At 43.7% G+C, this 23,256-nt stretch overlaps 1 protein-coding gene across 1 annotated transcript; it reads left to right on the forward strand.

The window, feature by feature from the left end:
* The first annotated feature begins 777 nt into the window (after window positions 1-777).
* Window positions 778-4,562, forward strand: LOC606450 (thioredoxin h1 protein). Its single transcript, NM_001112318.1, is given in 3 exon segments — window positions 778-906; window positions 4,049-4,171; window positions 4,266-4,562. Coding segments are annotated over 3 exon segments (387 nt in total). The 3' UTR covers window positions 4,401-4,562.
* Window positions 4,563-23,256: the final 18,694 nt, after the last annotated feature.

Genomic DNA, 23,256 nt, shown 5'->3' on the forward strand with positions numbered 1-23,256 from the left:
TATTTAGAGATCTAAATATCGCTAAATATTTTCCAGAATCCAATCGCATTTAGAAATAGGGAAATTTAGATCCATACCATTAAAAGATCACCACTTTGGATCCATACCATTACTATCTCACTTACATGTGGGTCCACATGAGTCAATGACACGTGGGGTCCATGGTATATATCTAAAGTTTGGATCTTTTAATGGTATAGATCCAATTGTTCCTTAGAAATATTTGATTTTTTCCGGCTAAAGTTCACTCCGTCATTCAGAGGCACGTGCGTGTGAGTCTAATGGGCCGGACGAGCCAGGGACCGGAGTTAAAAGATATGGGGCAGTTTGGTCTTCTCCTTTGTTTTTAGTGATTTTGTTTTTAAAATTTTATTTGATACCCATCCGACGGACATCAAATTCAGCAGCAAACGAAAATCATTTTTTTAATATAAAATTACAATTAGGCTACTGAATAGGGGACGATAAATATTTTTTATTTTATTATTTTGAGCATGAGACTATGGGAACAGGGCCGTTGCCAGTTGGGCAGGTTCAGACTCGCTGCGCCGGAGCCCCTGATCGTAATTTTCCGTGGGCGCTAGGGCATATTCGTAATGTGGTCCCATGGGATAAATTCGATTCCCCTCGAACGGCAAATATCTACCGGAGCGCGTCTCGGGGAGGAGAGAGAAAGTCAGATCCGTGTTCCGTGTCCGCGTCCAGTGTGTCCGCTACTCCGCTCCCCCTCAGTCCTCAGTTCCTCACCTAGCGGTAGCGTGCGCGCGGGAGACGTAGATGGCGGCTTCGGAGGCGGCAGCGGCGGCGGCAACACCGGTGACGCCGACAGAGGGGACGGTGATCGCGATCCACAGCCTGGAGGAGTGGAGCATCCAGATCGAGGAGGCCAACAGCGCCAAGAAGCTGGTTTGTTTCTCTGTCCTTGTATTGGCAACGTATCTGGTGCTCAAAGGGTACGGTGCTCACGTGCGAGAAATTTGGAGAGATCAGTCCATGCCTACGCTCATCTTAGAATCTGCCGGATAGATGGTGTGTTGGTTTGCCTGTATGGATTGTATTGGTCTGTGCCGATTTGTAGAATTTCGAACCGTTTGGTATGATTGATATTACCTGGTATATAATATGTTTTCGTTTGCACTTTGGAATACTTGTGGGCTTGACGCTGAGTGCCTTGAGTCTGTTTTTAATCAAGTCGAATTGGGATTTCCGGTTAGTTGGCATGATTTGGGAAATGGGAAGCGCCCCCTTTTGTTGGTGCGTTAGGGAATTTTTATAATTATTGAAAGGGTTTATGTTTATCTCGAGACTTCAGAATTCTGCCGGTAGGTGAAATATGATCACAACTGATATCTAGGAGTTTAGCAGCAGATTTGAAAAATGTAACATCCTTTGTGGAATCCAGTCGTGATAAAATGTGTGTAGCGCTGCATTGAAGGTTGGTCACAGGGGGTGTTTGGTTCCACCCAACTAAAGTTTACCTGTCAAATCAAATGTTTGAATGATAATTATGGGAATACAGTATTAAATATAGTATAATTACAAAACTAATTACACATATGAAGATTAAAAGGCGAGACAAACTTACTAAACCTAATTATGTCTATTTTTAATACTCATAATTGATATTTAAACATTTGATGTGATACAAACTAAACTTGGGAACCAAACACCCCTTCAGTTTCAGCCTAGTGATTCGTTCTTTTTAACTAAAAATCATTTGTTTTATTGGGAAACATGCTCGTGCGTTGCAATAGAACCCAATATATATTAGAACAGATTCGGACTCTACAGACGCGAGTTCTTTTTTAGCTTGTATATTCATGAGTCCTAATCATATATACGAGATACATAAGGCGTGACCCGGTATGTCTTGGAATCGGACTCCTTATCAATTGATACGAGTTGTTTTAGCCTTAATGAGTACATGTCACATACGAGATATACTAAATGCAGTTTGAGAAGTAAAAAAACAAGACAGTTGAAACTCTCCACTGTCCGGTAGCTAGGAGGAGGTGGAAAAGCAAGGATAAAAAATGTTAGTTCTTTAACATCATGTGTGGCGCAGTGGTGAGAAGCCTTTCTAGTTTCCACTGAGCCAAAGGTCCTAGGTTCGGTGCAATCTCTGTAAAAGTGGAGACATAAGACATGTCTCGGTTATTTCTTCTCTAAATCTTACTTCTGTTTAAGCCGCTAGCATTAGATCTGTTTTATATATTAAAAAGGACAGGAAACAAACGCCTTGATATTTATTATGCTCCAAATTAATTTAGTCTAGAGCTTCTCTTTAATTTAATTCGGAGCCTCGCTTCTACGAGCAACAATATTGGGCCTCAGAGAGGGGTGCATGTTAGTAGAATAGGTTGTGGAGCGTATTGTAACGACTTCTTCTAAGATTTATTTACTGTTCTCGTCTTACATTTCAATTTGTCTTAGATAGAATTGCATTTTGTACCATGATTGCACGTGTGTTGCTCCAACTCATATGGACTGTAAAAAAGCTTTATCCAATGATCACATTATGTGTTCCAATTTATCTTGTGACCGCACTTCGGCAAACAAAAACATAAAAGAAACACTGCATGCTATAGTTCAAATGGGTATACAAATATGAAACATAACCCATTAGTCTTCAACTCTTTACCGTGTGTGCACATAATAAAATTTATAAAAATGGCATTCAGCGGTTGATGGCTGGCCTATTTGCGTGCTGTACTGGTGGTTACTCCTTACCCTCCATGTGCGTGGGGCACATTGGGAGTGTTTGGCTTCTGGCTACATTGGCAGTATTTTAATATTTTGTTAAAGTGCATCCGGACACTCCCATTGACTGCTAGTGCTAGCCCTTCACGTTTTGTCCATAGTCACAAAGTTTCCGGGTCGATAGGGTCGAGGAACGGGTTCAAGGAACGTGGTACGCTACTTATGAGAGGTTTTTACACGGTGGGAACGAAAATGACCCTGCGTACCTGGGTCGGGGACGACGTTTCCGGGTCGAGGGTCGCTACCACTATACCCGTTTCTTGTGACTATGGTTTTGGCCTTTCGGAATTCGGACTATATATGTAAAGGAAAAAGGGACAGTACACAGTAGGTAGCAACACATCATCTCTGTTTCAAACTCCTCATACGTTAGTAGAGAGGCAGAGTTAGACACGCAAGATTGTAGCGACAGACGGAAAAATGTGTGGAAAGAGATTTTACTCCTTTAATATTACATATAGTGTAATGTAGTATGGTTGATTTGCCGGTGGCATATCTCCTTTTGCAACTGCTGCAGCTTTATTATGTGTAGTGTGCCTATCCTAAGTCCCAACACCCTTGGGATCGGAAGTCTTTGTTGGGTTGCTCTAGAAGTTCAGATTGGTATTTTTAGAGCAGGCCTAATCATAGAGCCAAATGTTTGGCCACAAGTCAAATTATAAGCCTAGCTATGCAATAGCTGCTTCTTTTTATCTACAAAAGTTTTTTTATTATTATGTGATACTTTTTTTAACCATTTCCACATTCTATTCCATATTCATTCTCACATACACTTGCTATTTAGGCCAACTACTACGTAGGCTCCTGTGCCAGCTTGTTGCTTGCATGAGAGCCAAGCTCTCCTTTCTATCCTCCCTTCTCTTCTCTACATCAGCAAAAATACCGATTAGTTTGGCTATAAAACAATTATTTTACCTGCTCTTTAATTTTCTAATGTGCAGAGAATACTTTTGTTGTCACCTATTTTGATGAATGGATGCTCCTATGGCATATCATCCCCTGTTTTTGTAATGCCAAAATACTGTTCCAGTTGAATTGTCTACACTCGTTAATATTGAGTGCAAAGGGGCATCACTACGATTTGTATGCTAAAACCAAGCATGTTAACTAGACCGTAAACGGTGATATTGTTTGAGTTGGTGTGCTGTTGAGGATTTTGTTGTTTTTGTAATTTTGATGTGACAAAATCATCACGATTTATAATGCATGATCAGATAGGCTTATTTTTCAACGCATTTCACATGTTTCTGCTCTACGCGAGCTTATATACTTTTCGGTGTAATAATAGGTGGTGATTGACTTCACTGCAACATGGTGTCCTCCGTGCCGCGCCATGGCTCCAATTTTTGCTGATATGGCCAAGAAGTCCCCAAATGTTGTTTTCCTGAAAGTTGATGTGGATGAAATGAAGGTCGTCGAACTTTCTAACTCTCTTTGCAGATTGTCATGATATATTATACTTGTTAATTGCATTGTCTGTGTTCTGATATCTATTTTCTGAGCAGACCATTGCTGAGCAATTCAGCGTAGAGGCCATGCCAACATTCCTGTTCATGAGGGAGGGCGACGTCAAGGACAGGGTCGTTGGCGCAGCAAAGGAAGAGCTAGCAAGGAAGCTTGAACTACACATGGCCTCGTAGATCAGTGATGCCGTAATGTAGTATTCGCCTAAATAAGAGGACGCCTCGCCTCAACTCTGAGAAAACTAGTGCTTCTGTGATGGTAATTCGTATGAGAGAGTGCCCCCTTTGGTGGTACTTCTTCGTATGTAGTATTAACTCCTGTCTTAATATGTTGCCCTGCTTGTGCTTTTCATACCATGTTTGCTCTTTCAGCTGAGGTGTTATACGGTAAATCGGAGTCAATATCTTTGAAATTGATTAACTGTAGTCACCTAGCTTTTTTCCCTAACAGCCAGCTTGTTTAGCCGCGATGCGTGGGTTATTTCGGACAGCCATGTCTTCTCAGGCCAGTATGCTTTCTCTTCCTGAACACTCAAGTTTCCAGAATTACGGTCTTGTCTGGTATTGAGAACCGATATTTGCATGTTCATTTCCAAATCAATGTTGAATGGGACATTTTTTTCTCATCTGGTATTCTGGTGGCATTTTTGCAAGAAATGCTACTGTTAATTTCAATTCCGTTATTTGTACCCCTATAAAAACCACAACTTCAAACATTGCTAGAGTCATCCAACCAAATGTCCATCACAATCTACAGTTCTTCTAAATGAACCAAACAAACTACGCTTAGATTCATCTCAAATCGATCATACTTTTGAAATCAAGAAATGAGATCAGTTTAAACTTCTCCTTTCTCTTATCTAACGACCAATCTTATTTGAATCATTCTACCTCATCATTAATCATCAACCATGTATATCTATATTTATATCACTATAAATCTTTATAAAACCCACCACTTCAAACATTGCTAGAGCCACCCAACCAAATATCCATCACAGTTTACACCTCTACTAAATGCACCAAATAAACTGCACCTAGATTCATCTCACCTCTCATTTCTCTTACTCAAATCTAAAAATCAATCTTAATTGGATCATTCAACCTCATCATCAATCATCAATCACAAAAAAACAAAAATGTCACGCTATCGCCGACTCCTCATCTCCCCTTCCCATTCAAATCTGGCAACGGACGATGGCGAGGGTGGCGTCGATGTAGACCTCCTTGACCGGCTCACCCTCGAGGGAGCGGCGCACCATCCAGGCTAACACCAGGCAGAGGATCAATGAGACCACAACGATGTCAGCCATGGTGAGCAGCACCCACAATGAGACGATGGGCGAGTCGAAGCCGGAGAGGGTGATGGCGACCACAGAAGGATCCAGGCAGCGACGTCGTTGACCATCGCGGCGGACACGACCATTTGGTTGAGGTCCGTGGTCAGGAGCTTAAACTCGGTGAGGATGTGGGCTAGGACTAGGAACACGGTGATGGAAACCAAAACACGAACGACGTGTCGATGCCGATCGCGAACGACACGTTGATGTTGGCCAACTCGAACGCCGCGAGAGGGTCTTCTTGCCGGTGCGACGGATGTCGGAGATGTGTAGCTCGAGGCCGATGTTGGTCAGCCTGTCCAACACTGTCATGATTTGAGTTGGGGAACATGGCGTGCTGGAACATGTGGCTCCACTTGTCACACTTGGTTTTATAAAGTAAATTGAATGCGAATCATGTACATAGTGATTATATAAACGATTCATCATTGTATAGTGCTCGAATAATATAATAACATAAAGAGTATTTAAGCTTATTATAGACTGATGTCGAAGACATTCATGTAGCCATAGATTACGACATAGCTAATTAAAAAGGACTTCCACAGACCACAGGCATCTGACTAGGGATAACGCTAGCCTAATTACCGTTTGTTGCTGGGTTTTCCTTCACGCCCCGTTTGGATCACTGGAATTGAATTCCATTCTAATAATAGTAATTTAGGCATATATCAATTAAGCTAATTCACTTTTATACAAAATATATTTGTATACTATTATTAGTAAGATGTCTTAGATATTTATGTGCTACATTTTTATTATAGAGGAGTAGAACGAAGAGTGTCATGTAAGTTACAGATTAGAAACAAATTCTAATCATGTATAAAATCATTTCCTATCTCCCACCTTATGAATTTGAGATAGGCTTATATCTGAACTTTGGAAAGTGGTGGAATGCCAAATTCCAAACTAAATAAGTTACTTTATTGAGTGAATTCCAATTCCTTTAAAATGAAGGGATCCAAACGCCCCGTCAAATGAAAGTGGATACCCGAATGTGAGTGCATATCTGAATTGTTAAAATAAACTTACTATTTTAAAATAGGTGTGTATGAATTTTGATGTTGATCTTTTCTTACATTACAATATTATAAATAGGACTACAAATAAAAATAAAAATTTGCATAAAATTTTTATGCATTATTTGCCCTTTACAACAAAAAAAATGAAAAAGTGTATGAATCCGTACCTATACCAATTTTACATCTATCATTTGAGAATATATATGACAAATTTGAAATTTATTGTTTATGAATAGTTACAAATTTAATGCTAAAAGCAACAATATGAATTTGTATATAAGATTTTATCTCTTATTTATTCACAATAAAGAAAAATGCTAAAATTTGATATCCAAATGAGTATCTATTTTCATCCCTAATCAATGTGTTGGCTTTCCATAATCTGCTCCTGCTGCTTCAAGAGCCTCTCCTGGTCGGTGGATCTAGTCAGGTGAGCTCGCTATGGCGCTATGTATGGTGCAAAGCAGCCTGCTGATGCTCGTTAAGCGCGCTCATCCTCACCGCCCTGGTGCTCTACGACTCCGCGAACCGCCGGAGCGCCATGTGGATGGCCTACTCCATGTCCTACGTGGTGGTCTTCTACGCCGTGGGCATCATCCAGGACGTGCCCTTCCGCGGTGAGACGTTCGTGCTCTGGATGGCCGCGCTGCTCCTCATCCAGGCTAGTGCGTACTCGGCGCCCGTGCACAGCAGCCGCGGCGTGGACCAGCGGAAGCTGTTGCTGCTGCCTCGTGCTCAAGACGGTGGCCAAGATCGCCACCGGCCGCAACGCCAGCTACCAGGACGCTATCTGGGCGTTCGATCTGGGCACTCAACGTGCTCAAGGCGGTGTGGCCAGGATCGCCGAGATGATCGAGGCCACCGGCCACCCACCCCGACCTGTCCGTCAGGGTGGTCGCGGAGTACATGGCCGACGGCGACCAGCAGTCGCTGACCCCGCCACCATGCAAGGGTACACGTACATCTTCGTTCCATTCCATGGCGAGGAGGCGATGGAGCCAGTCATCCACAGCAGCGACCACCGCTCGGGGAAAACATGCTCTCGCAGTCGCACAGCGCCGCCAAATCGGTCGTCACGATCGACCAAGTTTACCAGTGGATCGACCAGCAGCCGGACAGAGATGTCGACAGGACATGGGCTTCTACCTCGCGTTCGCGCTGTTCAAGGTGCTGAAGCGCCGGTTCTACGGGTACGTCCCGGCGGAGGCCCGGCTCGGATAAGCAGCACATCCTCGTCCTGAATGGGCTCATCCACATGGGCACCATCGTCCATCGGCCCTGCCACTGCCTTCCTGAGATATTTTATTAAAAATCTAATGTGGGTACGGTTTTACTCTTCGCGCGTAATGCTCTCTCAACTACTACCATATGGATCCCACAGCACTCGCGCAGCTACTACGCATCTACGCATTTCTAGCATCCAACCCCATATGTACCTTAATGTTTAGAAATAAATAATAATTATATAAAAAATAGTGCAGAACGATCACTCGAACACACGTCTCCTGCTCCAGAAATTTAAGACTAATAATTATATTTGAATAAATATCTGAATACATATTTATATGATATATAAAAATTGTAGCAAAGCATGGGAAACTGGCTAGTATTTACTTACGAGTGCCCCGAGATAAAAAGGACTCCGAGGCTTTCCGGGTATAATGAGCCTAAGGTCTTGGTATCTTGGGGCACCATAGGTCTCGGGCTTGGAGTGCCCTAGAGTTTGGTGAACTTTGGCTCCCCTTACGATTTCTTATGATATTTTGTTGTGTAGTGAGGCTATCTTCAACCATTTCCCTCCCAAATCCTTGTATCCGTACCTTCTATTCATATTTAAATACCTCATCTTCAACCATTCTCTCCTTATTTTTCTTCTCTCCAACCATCCACTCTATTTAGCTTCCCTTGACTCTTTAACTGGGTTATTTGACTTTTATATATCAGTTTTTGGAGTTTTAAAAAATACTATCATATTTATAGTACCATAATACACATTGTTATACATTAGTTATACTAAAAAGAGATTAATTCCATAGTTAAAGCACTTATTAACGAAATGAGGGAGCTTAGATCTCTCCGGGGCGCAGCGTGCTCACCCCATGGAGGGCGCGCGAGGGCACCCCATTCGTACACCGGTCGGTGTGCCCTTGGAGAGAGCCTGATGTCAAGTTAACCAGCATCAAGCCCCTCCTTTAGCCGGTATCAGGGGAAGTCCTCAGGGGCTCAGGGCATAAGGCCATGAGAGTGGTGATCCTAGTTGATGGTTCACGCGGTTGCTTTCCATACCGGGATTGTTAAACATGTCTTGATGGCAGCCAGAGTATGAAGCTTCTTAGGCACCGACAACGACTGAACGACTTGTATCAATTCTTGAGACACATGCATAGTAGTAATTAAATAAATATTTTTCTAAATTTATACATGCATGTGTATGTTTAAGCAAACTTCTCAACAGAAGTACCACTAGATAAGTCTATATTGTATATTAACTCACTTGGAAAAAGTATTACATGTGAAGATGATATTTTTACCTGATCAAGGATAACATCAATAGCTTTATTTGACCTTTATTTAGGGGGTGTTTGGTTAGAGAGACTAAAGATTAGTCTCTAGTTTTTAGTCTCATTTAGTCCATTTTTTGTCAAACACTAGGACTAAAATATGGACTAAAATGATTTAGTCTTTAGTCCTTCACATATGTGCTAAAAGAGACTAAACCATATTAATTCCACATTTATCCCTCATTTAGTTCAATTGTACTAATAGCAGGAGAATGTTAAAGGACATTTTAGTCTTCTTATGAGTCATTTAGTATATTCTTACTATTTTTAGCCCCTAGAACCAAACATGTTATGGACTAAACTTTAGTCCCCTAACTAAACTTTAGTCTCTAGACAAGAAACCAAACACGGCCTTAATTAGGTTAAAAGAAAAAATACATATAAAGAAAAATCAAATAAAAATTATAACTTTATCGTGGTTACAGTACATCTGGTCTGTTTGTGTAGCTTATAACTGGGTGTAGCTAAAATAAATTAAAACTAGAAGCTAAAAAAATATTTTAAAGTTGTTTCTTTTTGTAGCCCTTATTGTATGTAGTAAAACATATTTTAGTTGAATCATACTAATTTAGAGTCTTTGGTTGGGCTTTTAAATATGTTTATTTTTTAAAGGTTAAAAGCCAATCAAAGATCTAAAAAGACATATAGTTGTTTTAGACCAAAAGCTAATATTGCTCTAGTACAAAACTGGAAGTAACTCATTACAAGTTTTACATGTGAAGGTGAGCAACTTTAAAAACTACCCACCTGCCTCTAGTGCCACTAGTTATGAAGATATCGATTCATTTTTTTTTCTTTCTCGTCTTTTACATTTTATTGTACGTGAGATGATGAGCTATTTCTCGTATCGTACGACGTCTCTGACCAGTGGGTTGCTCCTTCCTCTCTCTCGCCCGGCTCCGACGACATTTCCTTCTATAGTTTTTCGAGGCAAGTCCATTTCCTTAGACATAGCGATAACTTTGGCCACCGCGTAGGATCTCGACTGCCAGCACATGTTTACCTCTGTGAGCAAGTATGACCTCGATCGCCATGCGAGAAAGCGTGATCTCGACCAGAGATCTTTAGATAAAGAAGATGAGGTTGATGGCTAGACACCGTTTGTTAATGAGAGAAGCTGCTAATAGTTTTTTTAGAAGCCACATATGTTAAATCAAACGACTTTCTACTTTCGCACTATAATCTATACCGCTTTTCTACATACCATGTCTATCAAAATTCATGGCCCAACCAAATAAACCTTAATTTAAAATTTATCTCTCTGTGTACAGCTTCGAAGGAAAGGCGCTTCCATATAAGCTGTATCAAATTTGCTATTTATGCTGTTATGCATGCCAGACCGATCCTTGCTTCAACAAACTTAGAGAAGAGATAGCGTTGAAGCTGATTTGGTTTGGATGCGTGTGTTTAGACACGCTGCCTGCATCACAGCCAATGTAAGATTGATAGCTTGAGATAAGAAATGGGGAAGCTTAGATCTCCTCGGGGCACAGGCCTGCCCCGTGGAGGGCGCATGGGGAGGGGGTCGGTGTGCCCTTGGAGAGAGCCTGATGTCAAGTTAACCGACATCAAGTCCCTCCTTTAATCGGTATCAGGGGAAGTCCTTTGGGCATAAGGCCATGAGAGTGGTGATCTGAAAGTCGCCTAGAGGGGGGGGGGTGAATAGGGCGAAACTGAAATTCTCAAAAATAATCACAACTACAAGCCGGGTTAGCGTTAGAAATATAATCAAGTCCACAAGAGAGGGCACAAAACAAATCGCAAGCGAATAGTGAAGTGAGACACGCGGATTTGTTTTACCGAGGTTCGGTTCTCTCAAACCTACTCCCCGTTGAGGAGGCCACAAAGGCCGGGTCTCTTTCAACCCTTCCCTCTCTCAAACGATCCCTCGGACCGAGTGAGCTTCTCTTCTCAAATCAAAGCCGGGAATAAAATTTCCCCGCAAGGGCCACCACACAATTGGTGCCTCTTGCCTTGATTACAATTGAGTGTTGATCACAAGAGCAAGTGAGAAAGAAAAGAAGCAATCCAAGTGCAAGAGCTCAAAAGAACACGGCAAATCTCTCTCGCTAATCACTAAAGCCTTTTGTGGAATTGGAGAGGATTTGATCTCTTTGGTGTGTCTAAAATTGAATGCCTAGCTCTTGTAAGTGGTTGAGAAGTGGAAAACTTGGATGCAATGAATGTGGGGGTGGTTGGGGTATTTATAGCCCCAACCACCAAACTTGACCGTTGGTGGAGGCTGTCTGTTCGATGGCGCACCGGACAGTCCGGTGCACACCGGACATGTCCGGTGCCCCCGCCACGTCATCACTACCGTTGGATTCTGACCGTTGGAGCTCCTGACTTGTGGGCCCGCCTGGATGTCACCGGACATCTCCTGTTTATTGTCCGGTGCGCCAGTATGGGCGCGCCTGCCTTCTGCGCGCGCTGCGCGCACATTAAATGCATCGCAGGTAGCCGTTGGCGCCGAAATAGCCGTTGCTCCGCTGGTACACCGGATAGTCCGGTGCACACCAGACATGTCCGGTGAATTATAGCGGAGCGGCTGCTGCGCGTTCCCGACGCTGGCGAGTTCCGGAGGCCGCGCTTCCTTGGAGCACCGGACAGTCCGGTGAATTATAGCGCGCCGGCCTAAGAAATTCCCGAAGGTAGTGAGTTCGAGTTGGAGTCCTCTGGTGCACCGGACACTGTCCGGTGGTGCACCGGACAGTCCGGTGCCCCCAGACCAGAGGTGCCTTCGGTTGACTCTTTGCTCCTTTGTTGAATCCAAAACTTGATCTTTTTATCGGCTGAGTGTGAACCTTTTACACCTGTATAATCTATACACTTGAGCAAACTAGTTAGTCCAATTATTTGTGTTGGGCAATTCAACCACCAAAATTAATTAGGGACTAGGTGTAAGCCTAATTCCCTTTCAATCTCCCCCTTTTTGGTGATTGATGCCAACACAAACCAAAGCAAATATAGAAGTGCATAACTGAACTAGTTTGCATAATGTAAGTGTAAATGTTGCTTGGAATTGAGCCAATCAAAATACTTACAAGATATGCATGGATCGTTTCTTTCTTATTTAACATTTTGGACCACGCTTGCACCACATGTTTTGTTTTTGCAAACTCTTCTGTAAATCTTTTTCAAAGTTCTTTTGCAAATAGTCAAAGGCAAATGAATAAGATTTTGAGAAGCATTTTCAAGATTTGAAATTTTCTCCCCCTGTTTCAAATGCTTTTCCTTTGACTAAACAAAACTCCCCCTAAATGAGATCCTCCTCTTAGTGTTCAAGAGGGTTTTGATATATCCTTTTTGAAATACTACTTTCTCCCCCTTTTGAACACAATAGGATACTAATTGATAATATTCTTGGAAACACGAAGTTTTTGAAATTGGTGGTGGTGCGGTCCTTTTGCTTTGGGCCCTTACTTTCTCCCCCTTTGGCATGAATCGCCAAAAACGGAAGCATTAGAGCCCTCGAAGTGCTATCATCCCCTTTGGTTATAAATAAATGAGTTAAGATTATACCAAAGACGACGTCCTTTTGCTCTCTCCCTCAAAGATGGAGAGTCTCTTGGAGCGACGGCGAAGGATGAGTTACGGAGTGGAAGCCTTTGTCTTCGCCGAAGACTCCAATTCCCTTTCAATACACCTATGACTTGGTTTGAAATAGACTTGAAAAACATATTAGTCATAGCATATGAAAGAGACATGATCAAAGGTATATAGAAGAGCAATGTGTGCAATTTAACAAAAGAAGTTCCTAGAATCAAGAATATTGAGCTCATGCCTAAGTTTGTTAAAAGATTGTTCATCAAGAGGCTTGGTAAAGATATCAGCTAATTGATCTTTAGTATTAATGTATGAAATCTCGATATCTCCCTTTTGTTGGTGATCCCTAAGAAAATGATACCGAATGGCTATGTGTTTAGTGCGACTATGCTCGACGGGATTATCCGCCATCTTGATTGCACTCTCATTATCACATAGCAAAGGGACTTTGGTTAATTTGTAACCGTAGTCCTGCAGGGTTTGCCTCATCCAAAGCAATTGCGCGCAACAATGTCCTGCGGCAATGTACTCGGCTTCGGCGGTGGAAAGAGCGACTGAATTTTGCTTCTTTGAAGCCCAAGACACCAAGGATCTTCCCAAGAACTGGCAAGTCCCCGATGTGCTCTTCCTATTGATTTTACACCCCGCCCAATCGGCATCCGAATATCCAATTAAATCAAATGTGGATCCCCTAGGATACCAAAGCCCAAACTTAGGAGTATAAGCCAAATATCTCAAGATTCGTTTTACGGTCGTAAGGTGAGCTTCCTTAGGGTCGGCTTGGAATCTTGCACACATGCATACGGAAAGCATAATGTCCGGTCGAGATGCACATAAATATAGCAAAGATGAGAGCACCTAGAGGGGGGGTGAATAGGTGATCCTGTGAAACTTAAACTTATAGCCACAAAAACTTGTTAAGTGTTAGCACAATAATCGCCAAGTGGCTAGAGAGAAGGTCTTGCACAATACGATAATCACAAAGAATTCAACACAGAGAAGACACAGTGATTTATCCCGTGGTTCGGCCAAGTACAAAACTTGCCTACTCCACGTTGTGGCGTCCCAACGGACGAGAGTTGCACTCAACTCCTCTCAAGTGATCCAATGATCAACTTGAATACCACAGTGTTATGCTTTTCTTTTCTTATCCCGTTCGCGAGGAATCTCCACAACTTGGAGCCTCTCGCCCTTACACTTTTGATGTTCACAAAGAATCACGGAGTAAGGAAGGGAAGCAACACACACAAATCCACAGCAAAATGTGCACACACACGGCCAAGAATCAAGCTCAAAAGACTATCTCAAAGTTCTCACTAGAATGGAGCTCGAATCACTGAGAATGACAAACAAATGCACAAAGACTGAGTGTGGATGATCAAGAATGCTCTAAGGTTGCTTGGTCTTCTCCTCCATGCGCCTAGGGGTCCCTTTTATAGCCCCAAGGCAGCTAGGAGCCGTTGAGAGCAATTCTGGAAGGCTGATCTTGCCTTCTGTCATCGGGCGCACCGGACAGTCCGGTGCACACCGGACACTGTCCGGTGCCCGATTTCCTTCCTTAAATAGCGAAGCCGACCGTTGGCAGACTTGGAGCCGTTGGCGCACCGGACATGTCCGGTGCGCCCTTCTAGCCGTTGGCTTGCCCACGTGTCGCGCGCAGATTCCGCGGCCGACCGTTGGCCCGGCCGACCGTTGGCTCACCGGACAGTCCGGTGCACACCGGACAGTCCGGTGAATTTTAGCCGTACGTCGCCGGTGAATTCCCGAGAGCGGCCAGTTCGCTCGAGCCAGCCTGGCGCACCGGACACTGTCTGGTGCACCACCGGACAGTCCGGTGCCCCAGACCGAAACAACCTCTTGGCTGTACACAGCCAACTCTTCTCTTTTCTTCTTCTTTCTGTTTCTGATACTTAGACAAGTATATTAGTACACAAAACCAATGTACTAAGACTTAGAAACATACCTTTGCTCTTGATTTGCACTTTGTCCATCCATGGGCATAGATTCACATTTAAGCACTTGTGTTGGCACTCAATCACCAAAATACTTAGAAATGGCCCAAGGGCACATTTCCCTTTCAATCTCCCCCTTTTTGGTGATTTATGCCAACACAACATAAAGCAACTAGAACAAGTGCAATATCACTTCAAATAAAATCTCAAATTTATTTTGATTCAATTTGGCATATATGGATCATCCTTTGCCACCACTTGGTTTGTTTTTGCAAATCAAACTCAAAATCCTATCTCTAAGTCAAATCCACTTGTAGAGACATAAAGAGAGGTTTTCCAAAGAAAATTGATTCAAGATTCCAAAAACTCCCCCTTTTTCCCATAATCAACACTTCTCCCTACAAGAGGCCAACTTTTGACAAAAGAGACAATGCAAGAGTTTTGACAAACCAAAAGCTCTATTCTACTATTTTCAAAGTTTCTCAAGTGGTAGCTGATCCATTTATTGCTTTGGCCTTTATTTTCTCCCCCTTTGGCATCAAGCACCAAAACGGGATCAATCTTGGCCCTTTAACCCCATTGCCTCACCAAAATCTTCAATTAAGAGCAAATAGGCAATAAGAGTTTAAAGATGAACTTGGAATAAGTTACCCTCTCATCGGAGTGCAGTGGAAGTCTTTCACGGTCCAAGTCCACTTTTCCCTTTCAAACCTTCTTTGAGACTAAAACAATCAAACTCAAACAAACGGTTAGTCTCAAAGGGTCAAGTTGTAACACATCTCCCCCTAAAGATGTGCATTACTGGCACAAGGACTTGTGAGGTCCGGGAAGTGCTTGTACAACTTGAGCACCATAATAAGCAACACAATGCAGAATGAACATGATTAAGGGCATAAACACATGTATGCTATATTTCAATCCAAGTTCCGCGAATCTAAGATATTGAGCTCACTACGCAGCCTGCAAAAGGTCTTCTCATCTAGAGGCTTGGTAAAGATATCGGCTAGCTGGTTCTCGGTGCTAACATGAAACACTTCGATATCCCCCTTTTGCTGGTGGTCTCTCAAAAAGTGATGCCGGATGTCAATGTGCTTTGTGCGGCTGTGTTCAACAGGATTTTCCGCCATGCGGATAGCACTCTCATTGTCACATAGGAGTGGGACTTTGCTCAGATTGTAGCCAAAGTCCCAAAGGGTTTGCCTCATCCAAAGTAGCTGCGCGCAACACTGTCCTGCGGCAACATACTCGGCCTCAGCGGTGGATAGGGCAACGGAGGTTTGTTTCTTAGAGTTCCACGACACCAGGGACCTTCCTAAGAATTGGCACGTCCCTGATGTACTCTTCCTATCGACCTTACATCCAGCATAGTCGGAATCTGAGTATCCAACCAAGTCAAAGGTAGACCCCTTTGGATACCAGAGCCCGAAGCAGGGCGTAGCAACCAAATATCTAAGAATTCGCTTCACGGCCACTAAGTGACACTCCTTAGGATCGGATTGAAATCTAGCACACATGCATACGCTAAGCATAATATCCGGTCTACTAGCACATAAATAAAGTAAAGACCCTATCATTGACCGGTATGCTTTTTGATCAACGGACTTACCTCCTTTGTTGAGGTCGGTGTGTCCGTCGGTCCCCATCGGAGTCTTTGCGGGCTTGGCGTCCTTCATCCCAAACCGCTTTAGCAGATCTTGCGTGTACTTCGTTTGGGAGATGAAGGTGCCTTCCTTGAGTTGCTTCACTTGGAACCCAAGGAAGTAGTTCAACTCGCCCATCATCGACATCTCGAATTTCTGCGTCATCACCCTGCTAAACTCTTCACAAGACTTTTGGTTAGTAGAACCAAATATTATGTCATCGACATAAATTTGGCACACAAACAAATCACCATCACATGTCTTAGTAAAAAGAGTTGGATCGGCTTTCCCAACCTTGAAAGCATTAACAATTAGAAAGTCTCTAAGGCATTCATACCATGCTCTTGGGGCTTGCTTAAGTCCATAGAGCGCCTTAGAGAGCTTACACACGTGGTCGGGGTACCGTTCATCCTCGAAGCCAGTGGGTTGCTCCACGTACACCTCCTCCTTGATTGGCCCGTTGAGGAAAGCGCTCTTCACATCCATTTGGAACAACCTGAAAGAATAGTGAGCGGCATATGCTAGCAAGATACGAATTGATTCTAGCCTAGCCACAGGAGCAAACGTCTCCTCAAAGTCCAAACCTGCGACTTGGGCATAACCTTTTGCCACAAGTCGAGCCTTGTTCCTCGTCACCACCCCGTGCTCGTCCTGTTTGTTGCGTAATACCCACTTGGTTCCCACAACGTTTTGCTTGGGACGAGGCACCAGTGTCCAAACTTCATTGCGCTTGAAGTTGTTGAGTTCCTCCTGCATGGCTAACACCCAGTCCGGATCTAGCAAGGCCTCTTCTACCCTGAAAGGCTCAATAGAGGAGACAAAGGAGTAATGCTCACAAAAATTAACTAATCGAGATCGAGTAGTTACTCCCTTGCTAATATCACCCAGAATTTGGTCGACGGGATGATCCCTTTGAATCATCGCTCGAACTTGGGTTGGAGGTGCCGGTTGTGCTTCTTCCTCCATCACATGATCATCTTGTGCTCCTCCTTGATCACACTCCTCTTGATGAACCTGTTCATCGTTTTGAGTTGGGGAATGCATCATTGTTGAGGAAGAAGGTTGATCTTGCTCCAATTGTTCCTGTGGTCGCACATCACCAATCGCCATGGTGCGCATAGCGGCCGTTGGAACGTCTTCTTCATCTACATCATCAAGATCAACAACTTGCTCTCTTGGAGAGCCATTAGTCTCATCAAATACAACGTCGCTAGAGACTTCAACCAAACTCGATGATTTGTTGAAGACTCTATACGCCTTTGTATTTGAGTCATAACCTAACAAAAACCCTTCTATAGCTTTGAGAGCAAACTTAGAATTTCTACCCTTCTTTACTAGAATGTAGCACTTGCTCCCAAATACACGAAAGTAAGATACATTGGGTTTGTTACCGGTTAGTAGCTCATACGAAGTCTTCTTGAGGAGGCGATGAAGGTAGACCCTGTTGATGGCGTGGCATGCCGTGTTCACAGCTTCCGACCAAAAACGTAAGGGGTCTTGAATTCTCCAAGCATCATCCTCGCCATATCGATTAGCGTCCTGTTCTTCCTCTCTACCACACCATTTTGCTGTGGTGTGTAGGGAGCGGAGAACTCGTGCTTGATCCCTTCCTCCTCAAGAAACTCCTCCACTTGAAGGTTCTTAAACTCGGACCCGTTGTCGCTCCTTATCTTCTTCACCTTGAGCTCAAACTCATTTTGAGCTCTCCTGAGGAAGCGTTTGAGGGTCCCTTGGGTTTCAGACCTATCCTGCAAAAAGAACACCCAAGTGAAGCGGGAAAAGTCATCAACAATAACTAAACCATACTTACTTCCTCCTATGCTCAGATAGGCGACGGGTCCGAAGAGGTCCATATGCAGCAGCTCCAGGGGTCTTGAAGTGGTCATCACATTCTTGCTGTGATGCGCTCCTCCCACCTGTTTACCTGCTTGACAAGCTGCACAAGGTCTATCTTTTTCGAATTGTACGTTAGTCAAACCTATCACGTGTTCTCCCTTTAGAAGCTTGTGGAGGTTCTTCATCCCCACATGTGCTAAGCGGCGATGCCACAGCCAGCCCATGCTAGTCTTAGCAATTAAGCATGCATCTAGACCGGCCTCCTCTTTTGCAAAATCAACTAAATAAAGTTTGCCGTCTAATACACCCTTAAAAGCTAGTGAACCATCACTTCTTCTAAAGACAGACACATCTACATTTGTAAATAGACAATTATATCCCATATTGCATAATTGACTAACAGATAACAAATTATATCCAAGAGACTCAACTAAAAACACATTAGAGATAGAGTGCTCATTAGATATTGCAATTTTACCTAACCCTTTTACCTTGCCTTGATTCCCATCACCGAATATAATTGAATCTTGGGAATCCTTATTCTTGACGTAGGAGGTGAACATCTTCTTCTCCCCCGTCATATGGTTTGTGCATCCGCTGTCAATAATCCAGCTTGAACCCCGGGATGCATAAACCTGCAAGGCAAATTTAGGCTTGGGTCTTAGGTACCCAACTCATGTTGGGTCCTACAAGGTTAGTGCAAATATCCTTAGGGACCCAAATGCAAGTTTTGTCTCCCTTGCATTTTGCCCCTAACTTCCTAGCAACTATTTTCCTATCCTTTCTACAAATAGCAAAGGAAGCATTTAAAGCACGATAAATTGTAGAAGGTTCATTCATTACTTTCCTAGGAGCATGAATAATATTCTTTCTAGGCATATGATGAATAGCACTTCTCCTAGACATATTTCTACCATGCATATAGGACGAACTAGAAGCAAACATGGCATGAGAATCATCATAAGTATTATAACTCCTATAAGCATTTCTAGTTTGTCTTCTATCATGATACATAAAAGCATGGTTCTTTTTAGCACTACTAGCCATAGGAGCCTTCCCTTTCTCCTTGGCGGAGATAGGAGCCTTATGGCTTGTCAAGTCCTTGGCTTCCCTCTTGTAGCCAAGTCCATCCTTAATTGAGGGGTGTCTACCAATTGTGTAGGCATCCCTTGCAAATTTTAGCTTATCAAAATTACTCTTGCTAGTCTTAAGTTGAGCATTAAGACTAGCCAATTCATCATTAAGTTTGGAAATTGAGACTAGGTGTTCACTACAAGCATCAATGTCAAAATCTTTACACCTATTACAAGTTTCAACAATTTCTACACAAGATGTTGATTTACTAGCTATTTCTAACTTAGCATTCAAATCATCATTAACACTTTTTAATTTAGAGATGGATTCATGACAAGTAGATAATTCACTAGAGAGCATTTCATTCCTCTTAATTTCTAGAGCAAGAGATTTCTGAGCTTCTACAAATTTATCATGCTCTTCATACAACAAATCCTCTTGCTTTTCTAGAAGTATATTCCTATCATTCAAGGCATCAATTAATTCATTAATTTTGTCTACCTTGGTTCTATCTAATCCCTTGAATAAGCATGAGTAATCTATCTCATCATCATCACTAGACTCATCCTCACTTGAAGAAGCATAAGTACTAGTATTATGAGTGCTTACTTTCTTCTCCATTGCCATGAGGCAAGTGTGACGTTCGTTGGGGAAGAGGGATGACTTGTCGAAGGCAGTGGCGGCGAGTCCTTCATTGTCGGAGTCGGACGAAGAGCAGTCTGAATCCCACTCCTTGCCAAGATGAGCCTCGCCCTTTGCCTTCTTATAGTTCTTCCTCTTGTTCCCTTGATCCTGATCACTATCATTGTCGGGACAGTTAGCAATAAAATGACCAAGCTTACCGCATTTGAAGCATGAGCGCTTCCCCTTGGCTTTGGTCTTGCTTGGCTGTCCCTTGCGACCTTTAAGCACCGTCTTGAATCTTTTGATGATGAGAGCCATCTCTTCGTCATTAAGTCCGGCCGCCTCAATCTGTGCCACCTTGCTAGGTAGCGCCTCCTTGCTTCGTGTTGCCTTGAGAGCAAGGGGTTGCGGCTCGTTGATCGGACCATTCAAGGCGTCGTCCACGTATCTTGCCTCCTTGATCATCATTCGCCCGCTAACGAATTTCCCAAGAACTTCTTCGGGCGACATCTTGGTGTACCTGGGATTTTCACGAATATTGTTCACCAAATGAGGATCAAGAACGGTAAATGACCTTAGCATTAGGCGGACGACGTCGTGGTCCGTCCATCGCGTGCTTCCGTAGCTCCTTATTTTGTTGATAAGGGTCTTGAGCCGGTTGTATGTTTGAGTTGGCTCCTCGCCCCTTATCATTGCGAACCGTCCAAGCTCGCCCTCCACCAACTCCATCTTGGTGAGTAAGGTGACATCATTCCCCTCATGAGAGATCTTGAGGGTGTCCCAGATCTGTTTGGCATTGTCCAAGCCGCTCACCTTATGGTACTCGTCCCTGCACAAAGAGGCTAGCAACATAGTAGTAGCTTGTGCATTTTTATGAATCTGTTCATTAATAAACATGGGACTATCCGTACTATCAAAGTGCATTCCACTTTCTACAATCTCCCATATGCTAGGATGGAGAGAGAACAAGTGACTACGCATTTTGTGACTCCAAAATCCGTAGTCCTCTCCATCAAAATGAGGAGGTTTACCAAGTGGAATAGATAATAAATGAGCATTAGTACTTTGAGGAATACGAGAGTAATCAAAAGAAAAGTTCGAATTGACCGGTTTCTTTCTCTCGTATTCGTTGTGGTCGTCGTCCTTTTGGGAGGAAGTAGACTCATCGTTGTCGTAGTAGACGATCTCCTTGATGCGTCTTGTCTTCTTCTTCTTCCCATCTTTGCGTCTGTGGCCCGAGCCCGAGTCGTTGGACTTGTCATCCCTTGGCTCGTTGACGAAGGACTCCTTCTCCTTGTCATTGATCACGATTCCCTTCCCTTTAGGATCCATCTCTTCGGGCGATTAGTCCCTTTGTGAAGAGAATGTCTCTGATACCAATTGAGAGCACCTAGAGGGGGGGTGAATAGGTGATCCTGTGAAACTTAAACTTATAGCCACAAAAACTTGTTAAGTGTTAGCACAATAATCGCCAAGTGGCTAGAGAGAAGGTCTTGCACAATACGATAATCACAAAGAATTCAACACAGAGAAGACACAGTGATTTATCCCGTGGTTCGGCCAAGTACAAAACTTGCCTACTCCACGTTGTGGCGTCCCAACGGACGAGAGTTGCACTCAACTCCTCTCAAGTGATCCAATGATCAACTTGAATACCACAGTGTTATGCTTTTCTTTTCTTATCCCGTTCGCGAGGAATCTCCACAACTTGGAGCCTCTCGCCCTTACACTTTTGATGTTCACAAAGAATCACGGAGTAAGGAAGGGAAGCAACACACACAAATCCACAGCAAAATGAGCACACACACTACCAAGAATCGAGCTCAAAAGACTATCTCAAAGTTCTCACTAGAACGGAGCTCGAATCACTGAGAATGACAAACGAATGCGCAAAGACTGAGTGTGGATGATCAAGAATGCTCTAAGGTTGCTTGGTCTTCTCCTCCATGCGCCTAGGGGTCCCTTTTATAGCCCCAAGGCAGCTAGGAGCCGTTGAGAGCAATTCTGGAAGGCTGATCTTGCCTTCTGTCATCGGGCGCACCGGACAGTCCGGTGCACACCGGACACTGTCCGGTGCCCGATTTCCTTCCTTAAATAGCGAAGCCGACCGTTGGCAGACTTGGAGCCGTTGGCGCACCGGACATGTCCGGGGCACACCGGACAGTCCGGTGCCCCCTTCTAGCCGTTGGCTTGGCCACGTGTCGCGCGCAGATTCCGTGGCCGACCGTTGGCCCGGCCGACCGTTGGCTCACAGGACAGTCCGGTGCACACCGGACAGTCCGGTGAATTTTAGCCGTACGTCGCCGGTGAATTCCCGAGAGCGGCCAGTTCGCTCGAGCCAGCCTGGCGCACCGGACAGTCCGGTGCCCCAGACCGAAACAGCCTCTTGGCTGTACACAGCCAACTCTTCTCTTTTCTTCTTCTTTCTGTTTCTGATACTTAGACAAGTATATTAGTACACAAAACCAATGTACTAAGACTTAGAAACATACCTTTGCTCTTGATTTGCACTTTGTCCATCCATGGGCATAGATTCACATTTAAGCACTTGTGTTGGCACTCAATCACCAAAATACTTAGAAATGGCCCAAGGGCACATTTCCCTTTCAAAAGAACCTATCATCGACCGGTATACCTTTTGATCCACGGACTTACCTCCCGTGTCGAGGTCGAGATGCCCATTGATTCCCATGGGTGTCTTGATGGGCTTGGCATCTTTCATCCCAAACTTGTTTAGAATGTCTTGAGTGTACTTCGTTTGGCTAATGAAGGTGCCCTCTTGGAGTTGTTTCACTTGGAATCCTAAGAAATACTTCAACTCCCCCATCATAGACATCTCGAATTTCTGTGTCATAATCCTACTAAACTCTTCACATGTAGACTCGTTAGTAGACCCAAATATAATATCATCAACATAAATTTGGCATACAAACAAGTCATTTTCAAGAGTTTTAGTAAAGAGTGTAGGATCGGCCTTTCCGACTTTGAAGCCATTAGCAATAAGAAAATTTCTAAGGCATTCATACCATGCTCTTGGAGCTTGCTTGAGCCCATAAAGCGCCTTAGAGAGCTTATAGACATGGTTAGGATACTCACTGTCTTCGAAGCCGGGAGGTTGCTCAACATAGACCTCTTCCTTGATTGGTCCATTGAGGAAGGCACTTTTCACGTCCATTTGATAAAGCTTAAAGCCATGGTAAGTAGCATAGGCTAATAATATGCGAATTGACTCAAGCCTAGCTACGGGTGCATAGGTTTCACCGAAATCCAAACCTTCGACTTGGGAGTATCCCTTGGCCACAAGTCGAGCTTTGTTCCTTGTCACCATACCATGCTCATCTTGCTTGTTGCGGAAGACCCATTTGGTTCCTACAACATTTTGATTAGGACGCGGAACCAACTGCCATACCTTATTCCTAGTGAAGTTGTTGAGCTCCT

Source organism: Zea mays, chromosome 6 (genome assembly GCF_902167145.1).
Source record: "Zea mays cultivar B73 chromosome 6, Zm-B73-REFERENCE-NAM-5.0, whole genome shotgun sequence".
Classification (NCBI taxonomy): Eukaryota; Viridiplantae; Streptophyta; class Magnoliopsida; order Poales; family Poaceae; genus Zea; species Zea mays.